Below are 23,615 nucleotides of genomic sequence, written 5' to 3'. Positions count from 1 at the left end.
AGATCATTCCCAAACAGCCTCCACAATTAAGACAACCCATTGAGATGACCCTTTCACTGCAAATAGCAGCTGTTGTTGCGGAGGCCTCGTTTTTGCCAAGGCGTGGATCGTTCTTGCTTATTAATGGTATTAAGAGTCATGTGACATGTGCCTTATTGAGGTGATGGGTTGTTGTACGCTAGTCTACCTTCAGGAGTCATGTTGAACCCCGGCTCTGGAACAACTATGTTCCGTGCCTGAGTGGGGATCTTGGATGTAGCCCCTTGACACTTACCTTTTATAGCCCTGTAATGTCTTTCAGACCACAGCATCTATTTCAGTATCAATACAGAAAAGAAAGCTATTTTTAAGCAGCTTTTTAAAACTAAAACCTTTTTTTCTTCGATTCTTTTGTTCTAACTCCACATGTACATATCTTTCCATTTTCTATGTGTTTTGATGTATTTGGTGGTTTAAATAATGTTGAAGCAATTATATATTTTCACGCTGGGTGGAGTCGAACGGAAATATTCACCCTAGAACTGTGGCAAAGAGGTAAGGCTGCAATTATAAAAAGGCCTTCAGCTTTGAAAGCGGTCAAAATGAGCCGTTTCCTAGTGGATAGTAAAGGAGCAAGGGCTGCAGTTACAGAACGCAAATATTAGGACATGGAGAATGAAATAAAAAAAAGAAAAAGAAAAAGGAATGTAAAAGGAAAGAGAAGAAACACCAACATTCATGGGGAAGGTAGATCTAGAACCGCGCCGGGACCCGTACGATTACCACTGTCGTCCACTGGCGCAGTCTTGTCTTCGATCCAACGACAAATATCCAGCATCGTCGCTGCCAACCTGCAGACACTGCCCTGGGAGATCCGTTAGCCCTTTGGTGCAACAAACCACAGGTCAGTCCTTCGGCATTGATCAAGAATGAGCCCGAGTCGCCAGCTGTGGAAAAAAACACCCTGGACTCTCTCTGTATCTAGGCCGCGGCCCTCTTCGCAGATGATCGTCTCTTCGGTGACCCTCTCGGTCACCCGAATGACCTGTCCTTGGTCCTAACAGATCCTTTCCGAATCACTCCATCGAACATGCACAGAAAGTCCTTTGCAAATGCCCGCTGTGAGACTTTGCAATACCATTTTCCAGGTACGAGAGCACCGAATTCGTCTAATAGTGCACCTTCAGGAAATGGGAAAACTGCCCATTCCGGTACTCTGCTGGCTGCTTTGATTTGGGAACCTGCGGCATCACATTAAGAAGCTGGCTAGGATCGTTTTTGAGCACGGAATCATAATTCTCGAGAAAGGCCCAGTCAGATATATGGTTATCCTTGATGCCCAAACCTGAGAACACAAGCACTCGACCAAGTATAAGTGGCATTGAATTCATCACACTCATCTTGCTGTTGAGGGACTTCAATTGGCCATGATGCATCTCGATGAGTCTCACGATAGGTGGCGAAACTTGGGCTCACCAAGAATCGCGATCTCCATGGAGAGAGAGAAAGGTTCTGGGATCGTAAAGAGGGGAATCGGTGAGGAATAGAGAGGGAGGAAGAGATAAAGAGAGGAGAGAGAAAGAGAGCAAAGAAAAATTTTTATCCAAGGTTTATTAACCACTCTTCCTCTTACTATTATTCTCTTATATACTGGTCATGATTAAGGCATTAGTAAAGGTTGACTTATGATGGTTGATATAATTACCTCATAACATGATATAAAGCTCGCATTTGGATATGAACCTTCTAGTCAAAATGGCGTAAAGTTTTAAGTCGGAAAGATTAAAGATAGCAAATAGGTAAAAACGAGCTCTAAAGAATACTTCTGGCAGAAATTTAATATCAGAATCATTTTGCGGATACTTGCAATAAGTTTAGGGGCTACTGTGGCATAGCTTTGCCCCAAGGATCATGCAAAATTCTTACAAGGCAAGGAGGGTGCCATGACACTATGGGGGACCTAGTAGAAGTTAGCTTATAGCGTTAAGTGTTGGATGGAAAAAAATACATAGCAATCTCTAAGATATAAACTATAAAGAGGGACAACCATTAAATCATACTGATACCAATACCACCAATTAGTTAAGTAATCATGAACAGGGCATAACTAACTATTGCGGTCTGCAGGACGGATCCAAGGGTGAGAAATAGCAATGGCTGCGACGATAGAGTCCGAGCAGTCTTATCCATACCTGAATAAGAGTACCAAGAATGGTGCTTATTGCAGTTATGAAACCCTTCCAAAAAACCAGAGCCCGGATTACCAGGAGCCACTTCCTTAAATCGCTTAGAAACTGGTCCATCATCTGCATTATTATGATTAATATAAAATATCAGACGTGCTTAACACGTGGTGAAGCTTCCTTATCTTCACAGTCCTGTGTTGCACCATCACCTATAATATTATACTGATTATACTAGGATGTTTGTAGCTTGTGAAGCAGGGTCTTTAGTATTCTGTCTTCTCTTCTCTGCTTATCTGTATATGTCTCAAAAAAACATGGTCTTCAATCTTCAGAATTATCTGCTGTGCAAGCTTCAATATTGCATGGAAATATATGTAGGATATAGGTTGATGCCATTCTTTTATGTTTGCTTTGATATTGCAGTACTCTTATCTTTATAATTGTTCTGGTTGATCTTCATAGGGTCCTTTGTACACTGGCTTGATTTTTACTATATATGCAATGGTTGGACCTGGTACAGATCTAATCTCCTCTGGGTAGGCGTCAAAAGAAACTCCTGTAGATAGCTTGATATCGAAGTGCTTCTTATTTACATTGCCAACCAGAGATATATTGAAATACTCTCTACCCAACTGTCTAAAAGATAGTAAGTAGGTTGGCTCTTACTATTGGAGTGTATTAGATATCTTGTTTTGACAATTACTATCATATTTTTCTCCTTCGTTCGCATTTGCTTCTTGTTTCATACGTAACCGATATTCATCGGAAAAAAAGGACGGGACAATATAATTCCTTCCCGAGATAATCGCCATCAAAAAAAAGTGGCCCGCAACTTTATCACTATTGCAAAACTGCGAGCATTTGAATGTCCTTGGGTCTTTCTCAATCAGCAAAATTGGGGTCCTTCACTCTCTTGCTCGGTTGCTTGGGTGGCACTCACCCAAACACTGTCGCTCAAATTTTGTGAAAATGGCTGTCTCAGATGTGCCCGCTTCGCAAAGTCATGCACAGGCGCAATCTGTGTCATCAGTCTCAAATTCAGAACCTAAGCAGAAGCTACTAGGGAGGGCATTCTACGAGAGTTTGGGAAGTCCGAAATATATTGTCGCCCCCATGGTAGATCGCTCAGAATTCGTAAGTACGGTGAATATCTTATAAGTGCTTTTACACCCATATACTAATCGCCGAGTGAAAGGCATGGCGCATGCTAACTCGCTCGTTCATGTCATCCGACGACCAAAGACCACTGCTTTCTTACTCTCCCATGTACCATGCACGCTTGTTCCGCGAACAAACTACCGTCCGTTTTCAGCATTTCCGCCCCACGCGCGATACCGATAGCACTCCTTACCTAGATGGAAATCCTAACCTTGACCGGCCTCTTTTCGTCCAATTCTGCGCAAATGACCCAGAGGACCTATTGGAGGCTGCACGTCATGTGGAACCATACTGTGATGCCGTTGATCTGAACCTTGGATGTCCACAGGGGATTGCAAAGAAGGGCCATTATGGAGCATTCCTTCAGGAGGACTGGGATCTTATTTATAAGTTAATCAATCGACTACACACGAATCTTTCAATACCAGTTACGGCCAAATTTCGAATTCTGGAAACTAAGGAGAAGACTTTGGAATATGCAAAGATGATTCTCTCGGCTGGGGCAAGTATCATCACACTCCACGGCCGCAGGAGAGAGCAAAAAGGACACAACACAGGCTTGGCTGATTGGAGCTATATCCGTTATATCCGAGACAACCTACCCCCAGAGACAGTGATATTTGCCAATGGAAACAACCTGAACCATGACGACTTGGAACGTTGCCTTGAAGCAACAGGTGCGGATGGAGTGATGAGCGCGGAAGGAAACTTGTCGGACCCCTCGATTTTTAGTAAACCTCCTCCAATAGGTCGCGAGACAAGGGAATATTGGCGAGATAGGAATGGCAAAGGTGGATATCGGATAGACGCAGTTCTTCGACGGTATCTGGACGTCATTTACAAATATGTCCTTGAGCAACCTATTCCAGAGAGGAAACCTCTCTACCTCCCATCAGATCCAGTGGAAGATACATCAGAAGCAGTCTCTGATACTTCTCCTGATGGAGCGGAGGATGGGCCGCCTAAGAAGAAGCAAAAGCGGGACAAGACAAAGACAAAGAGACCGAACTCCCCCAGCCTTGTCGTGATGCAAGGACACCTCTTCCAGCTCCTTCGTCCTATGGTTGCAAATCACACGAACGTTCGAGATGCCCTTGCTCGTTCAAAGCCCGGTGATATGTCAGCATTCGAGCACGTTTTGTCACTTGTAGAAAAAGCAATCAAAGAGGGTCTTCAAGAATACGAGCAATTCCCAGAGCGCTTTGAGGGGCCTCCTAGTCAAGAGCTGACAGGGTCCAAGGCGACAATCGCCGAATATGGTAGGCCTTGGTGGATTTGTCAACCACATGTTCGACCCTTGCCAGAAGAAGCCATGGAGCTCGGAGCGCTTACAGCTAAGAAAAAGAACGGCGTAAGGGAACAAAAATCTTGTGCGGAAGCGCCTTCAGAGAAGAACACCCCTCCCGAAACTAGTGTTACTCCTCAAGACCCAACTTCAGCTACAGCAACCCCAGATGCTTTGGTTAGCGGCTGAAGTCAGCTAGCGTATTTTTTTGTCTTGACGGCGGGGAGCAGAACATTTCAGAATAGCGCCATATATACTAACAGGGGGTGTTGCATTTATAGATAGATACCTTGTTGCTAGACATTGCCTAACCCATGATAATCCATAGTACATACATACATAGAACTTACGTTAGTCATGCATAAACTTCAGAATAATAGCTGCCTCCATACGCCCAAAAAATACTTATCTTCCTAAGCAAATACCAGGAGAATATAATATAACAACCCATTAAAGCATCATCTGCACCCACTGGTATCTTCAAAGTGAACAAACATAAACCCGCAACCATAGAACTCCAAGCCAGTCCCCAAATGTTTCACGACCAGGCTGATGTAAGATAGAATAACTAAAAGTCCAAAACTAGCTGTGGAGCCATCTTCTCAAGATCTTCGACCTATAAATTTACATATCAGTATCCCAGACCTATAAGCGAAGATCCCCTCCACCACAACGAAATTGAAAATTAGGGGGGCAAACCTCCAAAAACCCATCTCCAATAGACCCCCCGCCACCAGTCGCCTCGACCCTCTCATAGGCAGCTCTCGCCAAAGCCTCTCTCACAAAAACATCCACGTATTTCGCAACGACGGCATTCGCATCCTTTGCGATCTTGGTTTTCCCGTTCTGGAAATGGCTATGTAGCAACCTTGTAAGGAGTTTCGATGGAATCGTAGGATCGCTTGTAGTCACATCATCCGGTTGTTCGGCATGGGTAATCTCTGCAAGAATATAATCGGGCTCTTCTGAGATCGAACGCTCGCGACTTAGGCTGCTTGAATTAGAGATAGAGTCGGAGCCTGATTCTGACTGATCATCGGTTTCTGGGCTTTCTGAGACGAGTCGTTTGTCCTTGCTAGTGATCTTCGAGGGGCGCGAGGTCTTAGATGAGGACGCTGAGGGTTTTTTCTGTTGCGATTTCGCGGTGGGTTTAGATTTGGGTTTGGTTGATAGTCCCGCCGCGCCTGCGGGTTGCGAAGGGCCAGCGACAGGAGATGTCTGTCGACGTGGGACCTTAAAAGGCTGTTGCCTTAGGTTTTGAGGTTGGCGTTTTGCGGGTGGCATAGTTGGCGAGTATCGCTTAGGGACAGCCGTTTTTGAGAGAAATGAATTCGTTATCAGTCGAGGATGACACGGCTCGCGACGCGTAGTCAGGTGATCAATATATCTTCATCCTCTCCCACTGTCAAATACTCTGTACTAAAAGTACAGTAGAGCGTTTCCATTCAATCGTATCAATTTGGATATTTATAGTTTACGATTGATTCCAATGACATAATAATGTCCTTAACATTTCTATCTCAAGCCGTCCATAGTATTTCATAGAAGCAGTCATAATCAGGCTGATGTCGAGAGTTCAGAGATTTAGCTGGCTAATTAGTGGCCTTGGTCGCTTTCTAGTCCTGTGGGATTTTATTGTGATCCTGGGAGTCGCCCAATTTTAAAGAGATGTCAGGGCACCAAACTCTCGCTGAGGGAACTGTCTAGATCCGAATGCACAGCTCTCCAAATTTGGCCCAGAGGTGATAACTGCCTCTAGTTGCAAAAGTTTAGAATTACGTTTTATGGATATGCATTGCTAAGCGGCATATTCTGGGCTTTTTGAGTCTTCAACACGGGAGTTCTTCACTATGTCATTATATTAGTCAAGTTGGGGAAGATGACCGCCCTCCTGGCTGGCATAAAATTACAAACTACAGTTTTGAGAAAGGGGCCAGCTTAACAGAAGATTCTGGTTTGGGTAAGCCACAGGAATAGGAGCCGGATGCGCATCTTGAACTGATCATTTCTGTGCTTAGCAGACACATTACTGGTGCTACGCAAGACAAAATTCAAGGGCGTATCGGCTTTATTAGTGCAACAAGCTGATTCCCTGTGAATTAAGCAAAACTGTATCAATACTTTTAAAGTTTTCTGACGTGAGCTAATAAGGGCCTGATAGCGACAGATTCCGCTGACAGAGTTGTATCACACCAAAGTCCAGGTCTTAGTAACAAACTAGGAAGTCTGGAGATGATGTTTGATTATCCCCGTCGAGGGCTTCCACATGTTGCTATGGTGGGAAAGAGGACCATTAAGAAGGGTGCATGAGACGGAGAATTAGTGCGTCATGAATTATTTAGTACATGGCCAATACAAAGGAGATTTGCTATGCAGAGGGTATCTTTAAGGCAAGCCAGCCCCTGCCTGAGAGTCCTCCACATTATTCTCATATATCTATCACAGCAAAATACTAATGTAAAACATGACCATGGGTTTAGATTTTGCTTGTTTCCTTCATGGCACCGCAGCACATCACATCTTGCAGGAATACAGTAATAATAGAACCCATCTAGTCATGGCATGTAGCCCAAAATACTCATTTTGAAAGGAACCAAACAGCAATAAAAATGCGTCAATTCTCGCCCTCGGGACGGACAACAGTAACATCCAGACCCGTCTTTTCCAACACATTCCGCGAGAGCTCCCAATCTACTTTGAAAAGACCAGAATTGAATCGACACGACCAGAGCGCGCTAATAGGAATCTCCTGAGAACCCCTTTCAGACTGAAGTTGACGAAGCTGACTTTTCATATCGGTGACAGCAAGCTCAGTATTCCTCAGGATAGTTTCGGGGGGACTAACACTTTTCCCCGTCTTTCGAGATGTGAACAGACAGATTATCCAATGTTTCTTGACGTTGGCCTTTCCTACATAATCCTTCTCCTGTGGAGGGATGATGAGGGCCGTTCCCTCGGGGAGACGAAGTCTTGTTGATCCCTCGTTCCCCGAGTTATCGTGGGTAGTGGAAACATTGTTGTATTCGGCAGATGCATTTAGCCTCCGACAGTGTGATTGGTAAATCTTAAATGCAGCAGGATACTAATGGACCCTGTGAGCACTGGGCTTGAGAGAGGAGGTCAATGGAAGAGCTTATCCAACTTACCTTTGCCTTGAAGACGGCTGCGATACCCGCTCCCCAGGAGCCAAGGCAGTTACATGAGTCTTGTAGATAGAAGCAAGAGTCAGTCTTGTTCTCTGTACGACTCGATCAATGGAGACACGTACGGATTAATGCTGCTCCATTTGGGGCGTCGAAGAGATCGCCTTCGATTTCCTTGATGTTACTTGGGCGGTCAACTGACTTCGCATTCTCCATGTTTATTTGGATCTTGGCCGTTTCCATTCCAAACCACCACGTGAGATTCTGTTCTTAGATTGAGCTCACTTCCAAGCGATATTATTATAAGTTAATAAGAAAAAAGAAAAATTTTAAGTGAAGCGTATTGACGGAAAAACATTTAAGTACACAGAGAGCTAAGGAAAGAAGAACCAGAAAATGATTACGACGTTTAACGAGGCTTCCGTTTAACTCGACCAGAGGCAGTAACTACCGAGCTAACGTTTCCTCTAACTCTAATAATTGGCATAACATTTTTGTACTGAATATTCGGCTATTATACTGATGAGTCACCGAGATATCTATGGTAAATTTCTGTATAATTGTAACTATTCACATTCATCCATTAGTATTATTAGATTCTCCTTCAAGCATTTACATCCATCCATATCAACCAAGGGTTTCAACGGTTCTCGTACTTATTATTGGTAAATTTAATCTTCTAGGTTAAAGCTTGACTGCTTCATCTAAACTCCCCTCTTTTGCTGAAGTGAGGAGCTAGCTCAAAGTATCGATACAGGCTTATTCTGACCACTCAAAGCTCGAGGAGACAAGACACCTGCCCCGAACACTCCCACCCCTTGCGTAGGACTGGAGGATTCTATCGCACATCTTGACTCGCTGGACCTGCGACCAGTAACAAGAAATGAGCAAGAATACCTACATGACTGTTGTTTAGAAAGAGATGTCCATGGGTGTGTTGTTAATGGAGTATAGAGCAGAACATCCCCAAACAGACCCCCTGGGACAAACAAGTGCCCGTCATGCTTTGCATATTATCCCATTTGCACTCGGCCATTTTGACAATGAAGGTACCGAATTTCAGAAATCTCAGCAAATACATATTGCTACTTTCCCAGAGTTCATGCATGACTAAACTTCACACCCGCTGGCATTAACCGACTGGATAATGTTATGATGATTGGTGCTCGCATGCATACCGAATTTTGAGAGCTCAATTTATTCTCTAGTTAAGGAACACCGTCAACCAGTATTATCTGAAGGCTTTCCCAAATTTGCGGACACTCTGTTACTGCCAGAGTATAAGTTTATCATCATAGCTAGCCATGATGGAAGTTACCTACTACCTAATCCCAGTTCCTTGCCTTACATGCTGCGATTGGGAATATTCTGCTTGCAAGTGGTAGAGGGGAGAAGATTGAGAAACTTCCACAAGACTTTGATGCTGGTAGCGTGTAACTCAAACCAGACGGAAGTGCAAATATTGGAGATTTGCTGTCTGTTAGTAGCCTGGCATTCTTATCTGCAATAGCAAGACGAAGGCAGGATGCTATAGGTAGACTCTCAGAAAAGCCATGGCCCAGGCTTGGCTCACAAAACCTGCCCCTTCAGCAGGATACCAGTGCTATACACATTAAGAAGATTATCGATAGTAAATTGCTAATACTAGTCAAGATAATCCAAAGATTCTTAATGTTCTACATTCTATGATAAAAATAAGGAGAAGCAAAAAGAAATTTTCCTCCGATAGGGGGAATCGAACCCCCGGCTGCCGTGTGAGAGACGGCGATGTTAGCCACTACACCATATCGGATTACTGTTTGAAAGTTTTCAAAAAAATTATTGATAAATGATTCAGTAAGATATGAGACAAAAAGGGAAAAAAAAAAAGGGGGGAGAGAGGGAGAAGAGTGAAGAAGACAATGAGGAGGAGGAATAATGAAAGGAAGACAAACAGAAATAAATAAATGAAGTACAGAATGAGATTTACAGCATGTTCATTCTGGCGCGGTTTTGATCTAATGGTCGGCATTTCGCGTCAAGGACCGTACTACCAACTATTTCATCTCCCCCGCAACGCGTCTCGTGCGGTGAAGCTGACCTTCCTCTTAACTGAAAATGCTTGATAGTTTTCAATTCGCATCGAGATGAACGACGTGACGAATTCTATGCTCGCTGAGCATTTCAGCTACACGCCTCTGGTTAGCGTTTTCCAGGGCTCATGCGCCTGCCCCTCGCTTTCAGTTTCTCATGGCTAACTGGATCGTAGTCCCTCATAGATGATGTTATCAACTCGATCAACAATTTGATATACCAGGCTATTTCCAGTCTCGAGACTGGCCTTCTTTCTACTCCACCAGAGCGCTTGGGCTTTTCGCATGCAAGCAATGGCACCACTATACCTGACACAGATGAAAATGGGAACGTTGTTTACCCTGAAGCAAGGTTAGAGATAGAAAACGGATTACACCAATTGGAAACCCTTCTCGAAGCGACTGTCGATAAGGCATTTGATAAATTCGAAATCATAGTGCTACGAAACACATTCAGGGTGGAGGAAGATCTCTTAGGATGGATTCGGCTGAAGCACTATGAGGTACGAAAATAGGCTTGACCATAAATTGAACATGATGCTCACCAGTCTTTCTTTGCCATGCAGAATCTTAACCTTAATCCTCCTCCGGACGCACCTACTCCTGAGACAGTCCAGGCTCAACGCAAAAAACTACAGGAAACTAAGAAGCTTAATCGTGCGCTGAAAATGGAATGCGCTCGGAACGAAGCGATCATCTCCCAGCTACGTTCAATTTTGTCGACTGTGCGATCGGCGGACACAACAGCTGCTAAAAGCGAGGATGAAGCTGAAGCTCCTGTACCATCTGGTAGCAGAGACTTAGACTTATCATTCTTGACGTCCAGCCCTGCCGCGCAAAAATTGCGGGTTGGTGTCGCTGCCGGATTTAACGCCAAACACACCCCCATCACAACGAACACCACTTTCATCCTATCCCAGATCCCTGCCTTGAAGGGGATGCTCACACAACTACGACCGAAACTGGTCACTTTGCCTAAGTCCGTGGATACAGAGAAGGAATCTAGAGCCGATGAGAGAAGGGATTACATTGAAAGCAGGATTAGGCTGCATCTTGAGCGAGCCGGACAGCTTGCGGTGGGCAGTGACGGTAATCCTGTCATCGCGGGGCGGAAGATCGATATCGCTGAAGCGCAAGCACTTGAGGCTGTAACGAGCATGCTTAGCCAAGGCGATAAGAAGTCCGAATAAAGACCAGGTCGGCATCAAAGAAAACGAAGAAGTCAATTTTTCCACGGTCATTTTGGATCCAACATAGATTGGTACACCTATTAACAGGGGACTACGTGGACCAGGTAATGCTCCACGTCTCCTGGTTCCTTCTAAATGGGACCACGTCCACTTTATCTGATTGGAAAATGACCGCGATCTTTTCGTCTTTCTTTTCGAGGGTGATGAATTCCTTCTGCTCCTTCTCAAGGCCGTAAAACTCTCGACCAAATCTACTCATAAAACCTTCCACAATCTCGGGGGTAATATCCTCCTCCTTCAGAACGCCATTTTCACAAGCTTGTTCGAAAGCATCGATAACGACTTGGGTAGTGTATGGCTGAGTGAACACACCCGCTGCGATCTTATCACCTCCCCGTTTGGAAGCTGCTGGGTGAGGCGCACTGTCAGAACCAAAGAAAAACTTGGGGTTGCCAGACGCCGCCGCTCGCAGGAGGGCGTCACGATCGGCGGGAGTCTTGGCGACGGGTTTGCAGAAACAGAATGGATCTCCCGCCCAGTGATCAACAACTATAGACAAATGATGCGCTGTGAGCGTGGCAGCCACTGTTGGACCGCATTTTTTGACGGCTTCTACTGCAGCGGCAGTAGTGCAATGTTCCAAGATGATTCGAAGCTTCGGGAAACGTTCATGCAGTTGCCGTAATGTGGGGAGGAAACGTTCTTCTGCCGAGAGGACTGTCACGTCGCCCGTTGAGGGCACTTCTCCATGGAGGTTTAGGATCATGTCTTGACGTTCCATCTCCTCGAAGACATGATAGAATGCAGTATAGTCCACCACGCCGGAGGAGGAATTAGTTGTTACACCGGCGGGATAGCTTTTGACACCGGTGATGCCTCGTTTTTTGGCTTCGATGATGGTTTCAGGAGTCACATCCTCGTGGAGGTACAATGACATGAGGAAGTTTACGTTTGGCTCAATGGCCTGTAGGCGCTTCTTGTAATCGAGGGCACGGTCGACGGTAACCACGGGTGGCACAAGGTTTGGCTAGAATTTGTTAATTAAGGCCCTTCAATAGTAATTTGAAACTCTCCTTAGGAGCAAGATCCTACCATGACATAAACAGTGTTTACTCCACCTTGTCTGATAGTGGGTGTCACTAGTTCCATCATATCGCCATCGCGAAGGTGGACTTTACTTGAATATTAGCATTTCATTCTCGACAAGGTATTGTTAAAGGAAATTGACTGATTGCACAATGGCAACCTCGTACCGTGAAAGTCTGCCGCGGCGGGGAGTTTGATTCCCTGGAGCTTTGACAATGACATGATGAAACTAGGCCAGATTATACTCCTAGAAAAGAAAAAGGTGTGTTAGGTCTAGAGGATGGATTGAACTGCTCAGCAAATCCTAGTTATCCCCAACGATTGCAGAGACAGTTGTGACTGCTAAGCAGGAAGTAAATCCTTCTTTCGCCCTTTTCCCCCGCCAATTTTCTGTCACCGTGGGTTGGTTGTCTGGTTTCTGATTGGCCGGGTGGTTGGATGATGTCACCGGATCTGCCTCTTTTCATCTCTCAATTTTTCAAGTTCTCGACACTGGCCAAGTGGAAAATAAAATAAAATAAACGACTGCTGTGATCTCTCTCTTTAGGGTATTAGATAATAAAATGGGGCAATTCTACAATATTTATCGGCAATTCTGATATTGTGCTCCGTCAAATCTTTTCACCCAGTAGGCGAGTGAGCCACGATCGAAAGTACTGACGAGCAGCGAGCAGCTGGTGCTTGGTATAGCTACCTAATGTTTATCGGATATTTGTATCCACAATGACGCAAATCTCTAGGACCGAAAGGACAGACCACGAAGGAGAAAGATGAATCTCACTCCATATACAATGTACTAACTATTGGTCCTTTGCATTGTGTTCAAGACTACACTAGGATATCTCAAGTTAACGGTTCCAAAAGGGAATAACTAATTTTTTATAAAGACTTTAAGGGGGTAGAGAAAACACTGGACTTGATTCAACTGCCTAACTTACTCACATCATCCAGGCCTACACTATGTATGGACTGTCCAGACAATAAATGACCATCGCAAGCGAAGTTGCAGGGATTAGAAGAATGTCCATGATATGATGATGGATAAAAACGATCCTATTTGTTTGATGGAAACGCCTGCCCCTAATTCTAAGCGCCCGGGGTGACAAGGTTTAGCTAAGCCAACTTGAAGGTTATACTCCCTGGAGCAGTTTTTCAAGGCCTCAGCGCCCAGACTGCAACCCGAGAAACAGGGATTGGCAGCAAACCAGCGCCTAAGCAGATACACCTGCAGGTTGACGATCTGATTGGCTTTCCGAAAATATAAAATTCTTGGAAATGATATTTTTGGAGTTGCGTGGTTTGACAAATGTTGACCTCAATGCTGTACTCCTTTATCATTTGGCTCTTTTACTTCCCTTATATGGCTGTCCGTTTCCTTCTCTACCTCAGTTTATTCTTTCGTTAGCTTAATCGCAAACTTGACCTAGTCCGTCTGGAAGACTGCTCCAAAGCGCATTCATTTATGAAATGATTGTTTGAGTTTGATAGCATACTTCATATCAGAACGGTGGGCTGACTGGAAGCAAAATTGAACTTCTTTCTTCTTTACGTTCCTTTCAATATCAATTTTGCCATTAAGAATGGATTCTGGATCCTCAACGGCAGGGTCTTATCTTGCATCTTGCGCCTCTGATGAAGAAGAGTTGGCATTCCTGAAACGAGTTCGCTATCTTCGTGGGATTCGACTTGCGCTTGCTGTTACTATATCCAGTTTTGCGATTTCCGTCATTAGTTGCGAAGCAGTTCCATTGCTACATTATAAGAGATCATCTCCATTCGAACAGATCGGATTATTTTTGTGGCCTCAGAACTTTGATCTACGCCCGACAATTGCATTGCTATCCTGTGGTTGTGTGATTGCATTGCAAAGTATCCTGTACATTATCACTACGATTCTTCCTTCAGTTAGTTGGTCCATAACATGCACTTCCTGGCTATAGGCATTTAACTGACTTACCCAGCCTCGTTCACATATTAGACTTCTCAACGTCGTCGCTGCTATCGTTGCTATCTCCGGTTTTATTGCTGCACTGGTTAGTGTCATTTTTGTCATTTATTTACCGGGATCGTCGTATCCAAAGGGGTTCACTGAGAATGAGACACTTCACTCTTGGACATGCAAGTGGAAGACCATACGTGGTACACCTTCAACCAACCCAAATAATGCACCAGCTACCCCCCCTGCTCATTTTGCTCGGGACTGCCGGACTGCAAGAGCGGGTTTTATATTAATGGCACTCTTAATTGGTTTGGAGGTTGTCATGGGTATTGTCGTGTGCGTCGGGGTTTGGTTTGAAAGAAATGTTTCGAAGCAGCGGGGCAAGGATAAGTCTCAGTTAGGGAAAGTGAAAATAATCCCCAAGTACCCCGGGACATGATGGACCTAATGGGGCTTTTCGATTGACGCTATGTGGACAAATTCTCGAACCCTTGAGGTTGAGACTGACTGCTGCTGAGCAGTAGTATGTAATGTCATGCTACATTTCGGTTTTGCTTTTATTTCCATATTCTTCCTATATGTATTCATTCTTCCTATGTCTAATATAATCCACATCCATTGTTTCTCCCTGTAAATGGATAGTTGCCTCAATAGCAACAATACTGTTCATTCGGAGCTGGGAACCACGAGCGGGCGCCGGCCCACCAACATCCTCGGCTCTCCACAGATTAGTCGTGCATGCCAACCATCCCCTAGATATAAATGACCCACAGCCACTCGCACCCGGAAACCAATCATTCTACTTACCCACCCCAGCACGTCATACCAAGTATATTATCCTAACAAAAATGGGCAAGAAAATTGAATGCTATATCGATTGCGGTACGACGTCCGAATACACATGGTACGGGCGCCGTTTTTTGATTACTGATAGCCTATTGGATATATAGTGTCGCCCTATAGTTTCTACGCATTCACATACTTACAGAAGAATGCTGCTGCATTAGCGGATTTGGGAGTCGAGATCGAGTATGTCATCCGGTGTATATGTGCCTTGATATAGTTGCTGATTTTATCCACTTAGGTATATTCCTGTCTTCTTAGGTGGCATCAACGTAGGGAGTGGTTAGAACTACCTAGACACCACCATTCAGATTCCCATCAGGGAAAGGGAAGAGTCATCTAATGCAACTATATAGGAAATAAGCCGCCATGGACGCTTCCTGCAAAAGCTGTATATGCGGAATTTGACGGCAAAAGAGCACAAAAGTACTTCGGACATGACTTCAAAGTCCCCTCGTTCTTTCCGATTCTTTCACTTTTGGTATCCTACTTCCCATTCTTTCTTCTTCTTCTCATCCTTGCATTCTTGAATTTCCCTAATCATATATACTATTGAAGCCGGAACTGACAGTTCTCAGCCCCAACGAGTCCTAACACATATCAAACAACACTATTCCAAAGAGATATTCGAAGCTGCCTACCAGCATTGCTTTGAAACAATGTGGAACGGCCAACTGGATATCTCCAAGCCAGAGAACCTAGCTGTGGCACTGGAGAAGACCTTCTCGTCCAAGAAGGAAGTCGAGGAGATTCTCTCAGCCGCGACAAGCCCAAAGATCAAGGCTGATCTGTCCGCAGTGACCGACAAAGTCGTGAAAGAGATGGGCGCCTTTGGGTGTCCATGGTTCTGGGTTACCAATGGCGAAGGAAAGGGGGAACCGTTCTTTGGGAGTGATCGCTTCCATTATATGTGGGCTTACTTGGATCTGCCATTTGAAGACTTGAAGTTGAAGGCGAAGATTTAATGGTCATTACGTTTTACACTGGGAATGATTATATATGGTTGATTTGTTACTTGAGTATATAGAAATGGCTTTTTCAGAAGCCTTTGTAGTACATGATTGAGGAGCTTCTTTCACGGGTCAATGGCAATATGATACGCTATAAAAATAGGCGTGTATAGTTAACTACTATAGCTTCGATCGCATCTTAGTGCTATCCATTCGCATCCCTTCGTCTTCCTGCTCTGCTACTTCCAGAATGGGTAGCTCCTTTGGCATGATTCTCCGGGGTTTGGTCCCAGGTACAACGGAGTATTTAGAGAAATCAGACACACCACAGTGCTCGCGCAGAAAATCCTCATCGAGTGCGAGAATGCCGTTAACAGTCTTCGCTGGGGTATTCAGAATGCCCAAGACAGCATCAGAGAAGACGGTCTGCGATATGTCAATATGGCTCATGCACGTTGTAGAAAGAAGACAACTGACTGGCTTTCGGAGGTCTGACTTGAAGCTAGGACCACGATTTGCAGCGGTCGCCTCTGTGGCAGCGGATTCGATGCTCTATAATACGCAGTCAGAACTTGACATCTATAAGCAGTTCGATTTAGCTATGCGACATACCGTGGCGGGCCACAGGCTTGTAATAGCCATGTTCTCGTGGCCTCCTCTAATAAAGTCCATTGCGAGGCCACGGGTGAGAACGCTCATTGCAACCTTACCTACAAATTGTCAGTTCGTAATAACCTTTGGACGATAGGCGAACCTGGCGGATTTTGGTAGATAATATCATACCCATTGCATACGCTGTCTTCCCACGGAAGAACCTGGAATAGATGGGCGGCGACACGACCACGATGCGACCCTTCCAGCCATTCTTCTCAAACTCGGGGAGCGCTGCCTGCACACTCGCATACAATCCTTCGGGATTGACAAGCTGCATGAGTTTGAACCGTTTAGTAGGAGTATTCGCCACCGAAGACCACCAGATCGCGCCAGAGTTGTAGACTAAGACATCAAGCCGCCCCGTAAGGCGAACCGTTTCCTTTACCATATTCTCGACCTGGGACACATTTCGGACATCGACTTGAATTGAGAATGCTCTGCCACCGGCTTCCTTGATCTCGCGTTCCACTGTATTGATGGTTGATTCCGATGAGTTTCGGTCGGGTGGGAAAGGGGCCGTCCTATCTACATTGGAGGCGGTTTTGGCAGCTACAACAACTGGAACATTGTTAGTTATCTAATATTTATTCCTGACATCTTCTGGGCCCATAATGTTACCTGTGTAATCGTTCTTCGCCAGGTCTACAGCGATCTGTCGGCCAATACCCCGCGACGCGCCCACTACTAGGGCGACTGACTTGGTTGAAGTCATTGGTGTAATTGTTTACCTTGGTATAATGGTCAACAAGAAAACATCAGTCACATCTTCAAGGAGCTTGGGAGGAATGCTGCGCAATTATACATGGTTAATGAGGCTTGATATCTTGGACTTCTAATCAACCTCGGCTATTGATGTTATTTTGTCATCTGTCCTTGTATTGCACAAGATGGGCCGACCCGAGCTCAGCCATGAGCTATTTCCCCGATCATGAATGATCAAATCACACTTATCCTAGAGTCATGGTTATTCTCCTCTAGGACCGCAGTTTGCCTCGGTGCTGTCCATGTTCTGGATCGCGCTCACTGATTGGCCTCCTGGATGATATAATCCGACAACAGCTCCCTTCCACACCGCCTTGGCAGAACCTTACTTTTTGCCGCTACGCTTATCTCTTGCTGCTTCCCCTTGTTTTCTCACAAAGCTCCGTGATATTATATCTATATCCCAGTCAGCATGGCACCTGAATGTGAAACGGTGCTCGACTTTGATCTCGAGAATGAACAGTATGATTCCGCAGAAGATGAAGATTTCCAACTCGACGCCGCCCAAGATGATGATGTTACTTCTTCCGATAGCGATAATGAAACCGTGGGACCAGCGAACAAGAAGCGCAAACGTGGAAAAAAGGAGACGGAGCTGCAAGACGATGAACTAGGCTCTGGTGATGAAGCGATGATCCAAAAGGCGAAAGCAAGGAAAGAGAGAAAAAGGAAAGGGAAGAAATCGAATGACAACGATACCGCTCAAGATGACGACGATATTGACTTTGACGATGATGATGACGAGGGTGGTCCTGGAGGATTTGTTCGGACACGAGCTATGAAGTTGCGAGCGTACGTTTTACGCTTGTCTAGGGGTTGATATTCGTAATGCTAATTTCTTTGTACAGACAGGAGGAGCGAAAACCTCTTGCCAAAATCGACGGGGCAACAGTCGATGTTGATGCATTATGGGCAAGGATGAATGCGCCCGATACAGACTTTGGACTATACCCTTCGCGGAACGACACGAAAGAGGATCTTCTGGTGAACGGAGAAAAGAAGGATACAGAGATGCAAGATACACCCTCGGCAGAGCCAGAGGGGAAGCAAAATCGAACCAAGTATCCGGAAGATATGGTCAAAATAAAACGTACCTACAAGTTTGCGGGCGAAACGATCACCGAGGAGAAGGTCGTCCCCAAGGATTCGGCAGAGGCCAAAATTTATTTGTCAAACGGGAACGATGCGGAGACCGTGACTGCTGAAGAAATGGAGAATCTACATGCTAAAACCGCTTTTAAGCTTCGCAGACCTCTTCGCAAGATTTCGCGCTTTGACCCTAACCCGACTGGAAGCATCAAGAAGAGCTGGGAGAAGCAACCAGCTGCAGAAACATCCGTCTCAGAGGAGAATGCCGGTGGTCCCAAAATTAATACTGTCGAGAAGTCAAGACTGGATTGGGCTGCGTACGTGGACAAAGCCGGTATCAAAGATGAGCTTAATGTACACAGCAAAGCCAAAGAAGGTTTCCTTGGACGTATGGATTTTCTGGATCGTGTGGGTGCCAAAAAAGACGAAGAAAGGAGAAACGCTCGCTTGAGAGGGATGTGAATTGTTTATTTATATCCTTCTTTTCCTTTACGTATGCTGTGCTATGCGGTTTCAATACCCGACTGACTTCATTATATCTGTCGGAATTTCGCAACCAATGCTGGCAAGCTACAGCTAAGACATGAGTGCTCAGCACCTGCTCATATAAGCAGCCCGACTTCTCCGCCAGAGCAAGATTTGACTTGTAGGCGAAATAACCCGGAGCCCAGCCTCCAGGCATCTGTTTTATCTATTACCTGTGGTAATAGCAGACCTTTATTCGCACCAATTCCACTGCCTATGCAGCCTCCCGCATAGGAGTGAGACTTGTCAGACGGTGGATATTAATAGCGAACTCACTCCAGGAGTGATATAGAAGGTTCCGCTGTCCCTGTCTCCAGACTTCGGAGCTTTTACTGGCGCTTGGTTATGATTCTTAATACGCCTGTGTTCTGAAAACAGCCATGTCGTTAATGCGTCTCAACCTATCAAGTACTTCAGCCATGACCTCTGATCATAATATGTATGTACAGAATGAACCGCAAACAGAATCAGAGCAAATGCATATTTTTCCGTCAAATCTATGTGTGCTGTCATTTCAGTGCTTGCAGCTTAGATCAAGCGAGCAACCCGATTCATTCTCTTTCTCTGCAAAACAGAAGCTGTCTCGTTGTTGCCTTTCGGCTTGGTAAGGTACTTGATACCCGAAGAAGGGCAGTTAGAGTTCGATACTATAAGGATTAGCAAATTAACTTCTTACTCTAGCAACTACGTTCCGATGGACTCACGTGGCTCAGCTGGCTCATACTTGCCATTTATCAAATTACCCTTGACGTTGAAGAAGTACCAGGCCTGGTTCAGAGCCCCTTTGTCGCAGCTGACCGATGGCTTATGGCCTCCATTGATCTTAGCAAGAGCCGACTCGATCTCACTCAGCTGATAGGTCTTGGAACCGGGGGTGATTCCAGCATCGGCGAGGGCCTAATGACATGAAAGTTAGCGTTGAGGAAATAGGAGACGCAATTTCTCACGCAATAACTATCATCATAACCATACTTTATAAGTATCAAGACCCTTGAAAAGCTCCACAGCCTTGGCCAAGTAGTCGCCCACCTCCTGCTGAGGGGTATAGTCAGTGTAACAGCTGGGTTCGATGGTGTTGATGCAAGTTCCTATTTGCTAAATGTTAGGGTATGACAGTTTCGCTTCCCGTCAAATGAAGCGTACCGTGCTTGTTCCACTCATGCTCCCAGAAAGTCTCGTCATCGCCTTTATAGTCGGGCCAGTATGTTTTCATGTAGGACAGAAGCTCGTCCCGACCTTGTTCCTGGAGGATAGCAGTAATATTGGAGTATTCTCTCGACTTGTCGCAAAATTGTTCGTATGTGCCGTCGCAATTGTCGGGCCTGGGACCGTTAGCGTCTTTCTCCCTCTTTCTTTTGTTGTCTTTTTTTATTAACACGCGATGATATCAACATAGCATACCAAAGTCCATGGAGGGTCCAGGAATTAGAAGGACCGGTCGCAGGGTTTGTGTCCCAGAACTGAGTGAGGAGGAGAGCGCCCCCCGGAGAATTGAAGCAGCAAGAGTCTGGCTCTGCTGACGAGTTGTGACAACTGAGGGGGGTATCGCTTGGGCAAGACTTAAGGCCAGCCAGGGCGCCCGAGGCAAATTGCATAGCGCTGAGGGCAAGCATGCCCATTGAAGGCAGAGATGGAACGTGAGGAGGCATTATGAAATGAAGACTTTGAATTTGATGACACAAGCACGGGGCTGGAGCCGATGACCGGGAAAGAGAAGCAACCGTTGAGAGAAAAAGCAGACTTTATACTGCGGGCGACTGGATGCCCCAGGCTCGGAGGACTATCAACCAACAACTCATGGATGGTGGCACATGTCCTGATAAGAGCCCGCTGATTTGACGGAGCGGCCACTTCAGACGGGAGAGATCAAGAGAGCCAACAGATCGGATAACGCCGTCGAGACCCGCCCGTATCCTGATCCAGTTTAGCCAGTCACGAGCTGATAGCCAGACACCGGGCGTGGCCAATGGTGACGGGCAATGCTAACTTCCATCAGCCCCAGGCGATGATCCCGTCGGGGGGCCTTCGGGGTAAGGCTCAGGGACAGGCCAACAGACAGTCGTTAAAGATGCTAATGAAGATCGCGGGCCACGCTCTCAGCACTAGCTATCAGAACGTTGCATCGGTTGGCTGGTTAATTCGTATTCTACTTCTTCGTCTGTTTGAAGAATATATTTACCACTTTTCTGCAAATACTCAATTAGTCTCTCTTTAATTTGTTTGAGTATGAATCAATACGGATGACCAATATCCTATCGGACAGACAGGCAGAGGAAAACACCCAAAAAAAAGTGGCATTTTCTATATAAATCACGTCTTTAAAAACAGATCAGCTAGCATTGGCCAAGATTGTCAGTTGCCATAATTATATATTGCTTAACCATACACAAGGCCTACTGGGGAGAAACCTGCAAATCCTATCGCTGCGCATGTACCGTGGAGACACCAACTATTTCTTTCATTCATCGCCTGTGACGGTTCTATCTCAAGCTGGAATTTACGAATTTTTGCTCCTCTTACTTTAGAAGAGCATCCTATCGCAGGAATTTTATTGCCAAGAACAAGCAAATAAAATCCTATTTCGCAGGAAACTATAGCCTATGGACGTAAAAGCAAGAATGATTGCAAATAAAATTGGAAAGTATGGACTGATTGTCAGCTATAGACTCCTGGCCACATTTGGTTGATACAATACAATTTTGTCAATCGATCTCCTTCAAGCCAGCTTAAGAGTAAGTTGGAAGGACCTGAGGAGCGGCTATCTGCGGGAAGTCTGCGAAAGCCATGCTGGCCAAAAGACTTGCATCGACAAACCATTTACGATAGACCTCCCTTTTCTGTAGTTCCCGTAGTTTCCATTATGGTAAGCCACCTGGATTCTGATATGGTGCTCACTCATCCTTCCTTTCTTAGGTGTAGATGGGTCTGACTCATAGGATCCGATAGCGGGCCTAGAGACTATATAAGAACAACCGGCCTATCCCGAGTTCATAGACCCCTAAATAGCATCGAGCGACGGTACACTCCACAGAACTCAGTTCTACATTGTCGATATTGATATCTATCCGTTGTTGTCTGCAAGCTAATAAACCGCGATTGGTTATTGCCCCCGATACCCTCACATTACATCGGCAGTCCATCATGGACGCAAGCAATTCAAAATTTCGCATTGTCTCTGTGCAAAACGAGGATCAGCTGAATGCAGCTAAAGCCTTATTCATAGCCTACACTAAATGGCTAGGCATTGATCTCACATTCCAAAACTTTGCTTCGGAACTACAAGCCCTTCCTGGCAAATACTGCGTCCCTCAGGGAGAGCTGCTACTAGCATATAGCACGAACGGAGAGAAAGCTCTAGGATGTGTGGCTGTTCGCCCTCTTAGCCATAACGACAGGTCTGAAAACCAACATGGGTCCCAGGAGCAGGGAGGCTGTTGTGAAATGAAGCGGTTGTACGTCTCCCCCGAGGCCCGAGGGCTGGGACTGGGCAAGGCATTGATCGATACTATCGTTAAGCGAGCAAAAGAACTCGGTTATAGAGAGATGAGACTCGACACTCTTCCTTTTATGGCGGGGGCTATCCAGCTGTACAAGCGGGTAGGATTCGTTGAAATCCCTCCATATTATGAAACACCTCTGGAGGGGACGCTTTTTCTCAGTCTGGACCTTACATGAATATGGACTTGATCGCAGTCTGTCAGTTCCGCTCGAACCGAGGAGATTGTCGAGGAAATCCAGACGAGACGGAATTATTATATCGAGAATAGAGTCTACAATTGTCAAATTGGCTCTGCCACTTCGTACCTGTCCAAAGCAAACGGGACACAGCATTGTACAATCTTGGCATTAATCGTTATGATCATGTACCAATAATGTAACAAATAAATAGATTCATTTCAATAAGTTACTTCAACAGATATAGCAGAGTCATTATCCATTGACCTGAAATAGCTGACCTCGTAAGTCTGCTATATCGGAACAAGGGATACCCCTGCATTATCAATATCAGTCGCCTCCACAAACTCAGACTGTTGAGCTTGAAATTTGGAATAAGGCACTCATCGGCAGGATCTCCTGCATCATGCCAGAAGAAAGTGTCATCACTGTTTGAAGGCGATTCGAAAGGTGAAGGTAATCACAGCCAACATCAAGTGTGCTCAACGTGCATATAATAAGCTTATAGTCCGATCAAAAGAAATAATATAGGATCTGCAAAGGGCATACATAAATGCAGTTTGGCATAGGTTATTGTATTGTTGACCACGACGGACTTCGAGGCGCATTGGTGTCACAATGGAAATTTTGCTAGTGAGTAACATGGGCTTTTAACGGGCTTGTAGCTCGGCGTGGTCTAAAAAAACCTCGGCGTGGTCTAAAAAGGCGGTGGCGGAGGTGGCAGAATTTTAGCCCACGCCGAGGTTTTTTTAGACCACGCCGAGCTGGCACCCGGCTCTTAACATAACGGCTAACTAAACAAGCAGGTCACGTAATCGAACGGGTCAGCACTTCCGATTTTGTGTTCCACAACATTGACGAGGTTTAACCACCCACCATGCTACCAAAAGTGCTTAAAAACCAGAAGGTTTAGTTAATAGGAGAAAAATATATACTAACTATATATGTGTTAAAGAACCAAGAAATTTGCAATATTCGTGAAGCTGCACGTGTTTTCAATAGTCCTAAGACTACGCTTTAATGGTGTGTAGTGTCAAGGGCTAAACCTCTATAACCTAATAACTAGGGTGGATACAAAA

The 23,615-nt window shown here is 45.3% G+C and overlaps 11 protein-coding genes and 1 non-coding gene across 12 annotated transcripts; 5 read left to right on the top strand and 7 right to left on the bottom strand.

The window, feature by feature from the left end:
• Nucleotides 1-715: 715 nt before the first annotated feature.
• On the bottom strand, nucleotides 716-1,415 carry ATNIH1004_000312 (uncharacterized protein; the record flags this gene model as incomplete). The annotated part of the gene is made up of 2 exons (XM_033565033.1): nucleotides 716-844; nucleotides 1,161-1,415. 2 exons carry the CDS (start codon nucleotides 1,413-1,415, stop codon nucleotides 716-718), a joined length of 384 nt encoding a protein of 127 aa, XP_033430790.1.
• A 1,719-nt stretch (nucleotides 1,416-3,134) lies between these two features.
• On the top strand, nucleotides 3,135-4,797 carry ATNIH1004_000311 (tRNA-dihydrouridine synthase family protein; the record flags this gene model as incomplete). Its single annotated transcript, XM_033565032.1, has 2 exons — nucleotides 3,135-3,299; nucleotides 3,361-4,797. The coding sequence occupies 2 exons, from the start codon at nucleotides 3,135-3,137 to the stop codon at nucleotides 4,795-4,797; spliced, it is 1,602 nt and encodes a 533-aa protein (XP_033430789.1).
• A 379-nt stretch (nucleotides 4,798-5,176) lies between these two features.
• Nucleotides 5,177-5,892, bottom strand: ATNIH1004_000310 (CENP-X/MHF2 family protein; the record flags this gene model as incomplete). The annotated part of the gene is made up of 2 exons (XM_033565031.1): nucleotides 5,177-5,224; nucleotides 5,308-5,892. The coding sequence occupies 2 exons, from the start codon at nucleotides 5,890-5,892 to the stop codon at nucleotides 5,177-5,179; spliced, it is 633 nt and encodes a 210-aa protein (XP_033430788.1).
• A 1,330-nt stretch (nucleotides 5,893-7,222) lies between these two features.
• Nucleotides 7,223-7,967, bottom strand: POA1 (ADP-ribose 1''-phosphate phosphatase; the record flags this gene model as incomplete). Its single annotated transcript, XM_033565030.1, has 3 exons — nucleotides 7,223-7,690; nucleotides 7,755-7,771; nucleotides 7,877-7,967. 3 exons carry the CDS (start codon nucleotides 7,965-7,967, stop codon nucleotides 7,223-7,225), a joined length of 576 nt encoding a protein of 191 aa, XP_033430787.1.
• A 1,504-nt stretch (nucleotides 7,968-9,471) lies between these two features.
• On the bottom strand, nucleotides 9,472-9,543 carry ATNIH1004_000308. Its single transcript has one exon. It is a non-coding gene; the product is annotated as a tRNA-Glu (tRNA).
• A 334-nt stretch (nucleotides 9,544-9,877) lies between these two features.
• Nucleotides 9,878-11,013, top strand: ATNIH1004_000307 (MIND complex subunit MTW1; the record flags this gene model as incomplete). The annotated part of the gene is made up of 3 exons (XM_033565029.1): nucleotides 9,878-9,931; nucleotides 10,000-10,326; nucleotides 10,390-11,013. The coding sequence occupies 3 exons, from the start codon at nucleotides 9,878-9,880 to the stop codon at nucleotides 11,011-11,013; spliced, it is 1,005 nt and encodes a 334-aa protein (XP_033430786.1).
• Nucleotides 11,014-11,104: 91 nt separating this feature from the next.
• On the bottom strand, nucleotides 11,105-12,321 carry ATNIH1004_000306 (dihydroorotase; the record flags this gene model as incomplete). The annotated part of the gene is made up of 3 exons (XM_033565028.1): nucleotides 11,105-12,040; nucleotides 12,106-12,185; nucleotides 12,267-12,321. The coding sequence occupies 3 exons, from the start codon at nucleotides 12,319-12,321 to the stop codon at nucleotides 11,105-11,107; spliced, it is 1,071 nt and encodes a 356-aa protein (XP_033430785.1).
• Nucleotides 12,322-14,886: 2,565 nt separating this feature from the next.
• ATNIH1004_000305 (putative DSBA family oxidoreductase) lies at nucleotides 14,887-15,846 on the top strand (the record flags this gene model as incomplete). The annotated part of the gene is made up of 5 exons (XM_033565027.1): nucleotides 14,887-14,920; nucleotides 14,989-15,067; nucleotides 15,123-15,163; nucleotides 15,238-15,362; nucleotides 15,460-15,846. The coding sequence occupies 5 exons, from the start codon at nucleotides 14,887-14,889 to the stop codon at nucleotides 15,844-15,846; spliced, it is 666 nt and encodes a 221-aa protein (XP_033430784.1).
• A 165-nt stretch (nucleotides 15,847-16,011) lies between these two features.
• Nucleotides 16,012-17,197, bottom strand: ATNIH1004_000304 (short chain dehydrogenase family protein; the record flags this gene model as incomplete). The annotated part of the gene is made up of 5 exons (XM_033565026.1): nucleotides 16,012-16,257; nucleotides 16,309-16,383; nucleotides 16,444-16,541; nucleotides 16,615-17,034; nucleotides 17,104-17,197. The coding sequence occupies 5 exons, from the start codon at nucleotides 17,195-17,197 to the stop codon at nucleotides 16,012-16,014; spliced, it is 933 nt and encodes a 310-aa protein (XP_033430783.1).
• A 462-nt stretch (nucleotides 17,198-17,659) lies between these two features.
• On the top strand, nucleotides 17,660-18,798 carry swc5 (putative Swr1p complex component (Swc5); the record flags this gene model as incomplete). Its single annotated transcript, XM_033565025.1, has 2 exons — nucleotides 17,660-18,039; nucleotides 18,096-18,798. The coding sequence occupies 2 exons, from the start codon at nucleotides 17,660-17,662 to the stop codon at nucleotides 18,796-18,798; spliced, it is 1,083 nt and encodes a 360-aa protein (XP_033430782.1).
• A 591-nt stretch (nucleotides 18,799-19,389) lies between these two features.
• RNY1_1 (T2 family ribonuclease) lies at nucleotides 19,390-20,510 on the bottom strand (the record flags this gene model as incomplete). The annotated part of the gene is made up of 5 exons (XM_033565024.1): nucleotides 19,390-19,508; nucleotides 19,566-19,758; nucleotides 19,834-19,949; nucleotides 20,005-20,183; nucleotides 20,263-20,510. The coding sequence occupies 5 exons, from the start codon at nucleotides 20,508-20,510 to the stop codon at nucleotides 19,390-19,392; spliced, it is 855 nt and encodes a 284-aa protein (XP_033430781.1).
• A 1,492-nt stretch (nucleotides 20,511-22,002) lies between these two features.
• ATNIH1004_000301 (GNAT family N-acetyltransferase) lies at nucleotides 22,003-22,536 on the top strand (the record flags this gene model as incomplete). Its single annotated transcript, XM_033565023.1, has 1 exon — nucleotides 22,003-22,536. One exon carries the CDS (start codon nucleotides 22,003-22,005, stop codon nucleotides 22,534-22,536), a length of 534 nt encoding a protein of 177 aa, XP_033430780.1.
• Nucleotides 22,537-23,615: the final 1,079 nt, after the last annotated feature.

The sequence above is a fragment of the Aspergillus tanneri genome, assembly GCF_003426965.1.
Source record: "Aspergillus tanneri strain NIH1004 chromosome Unknown AapTan_2_pilon_pilon_pilon, whole genome shotgun sequence".
Lineage (NCBI taxonomy): Eukaryota > Fungi > Ascomycota > Eurotiomycetes > Eurotiales > Aspergillaceae > Aspergillus > Aspergillus tanneri.
This window is presented reverse-complemented; position numbering and strand designations above follow the sequence as displayed.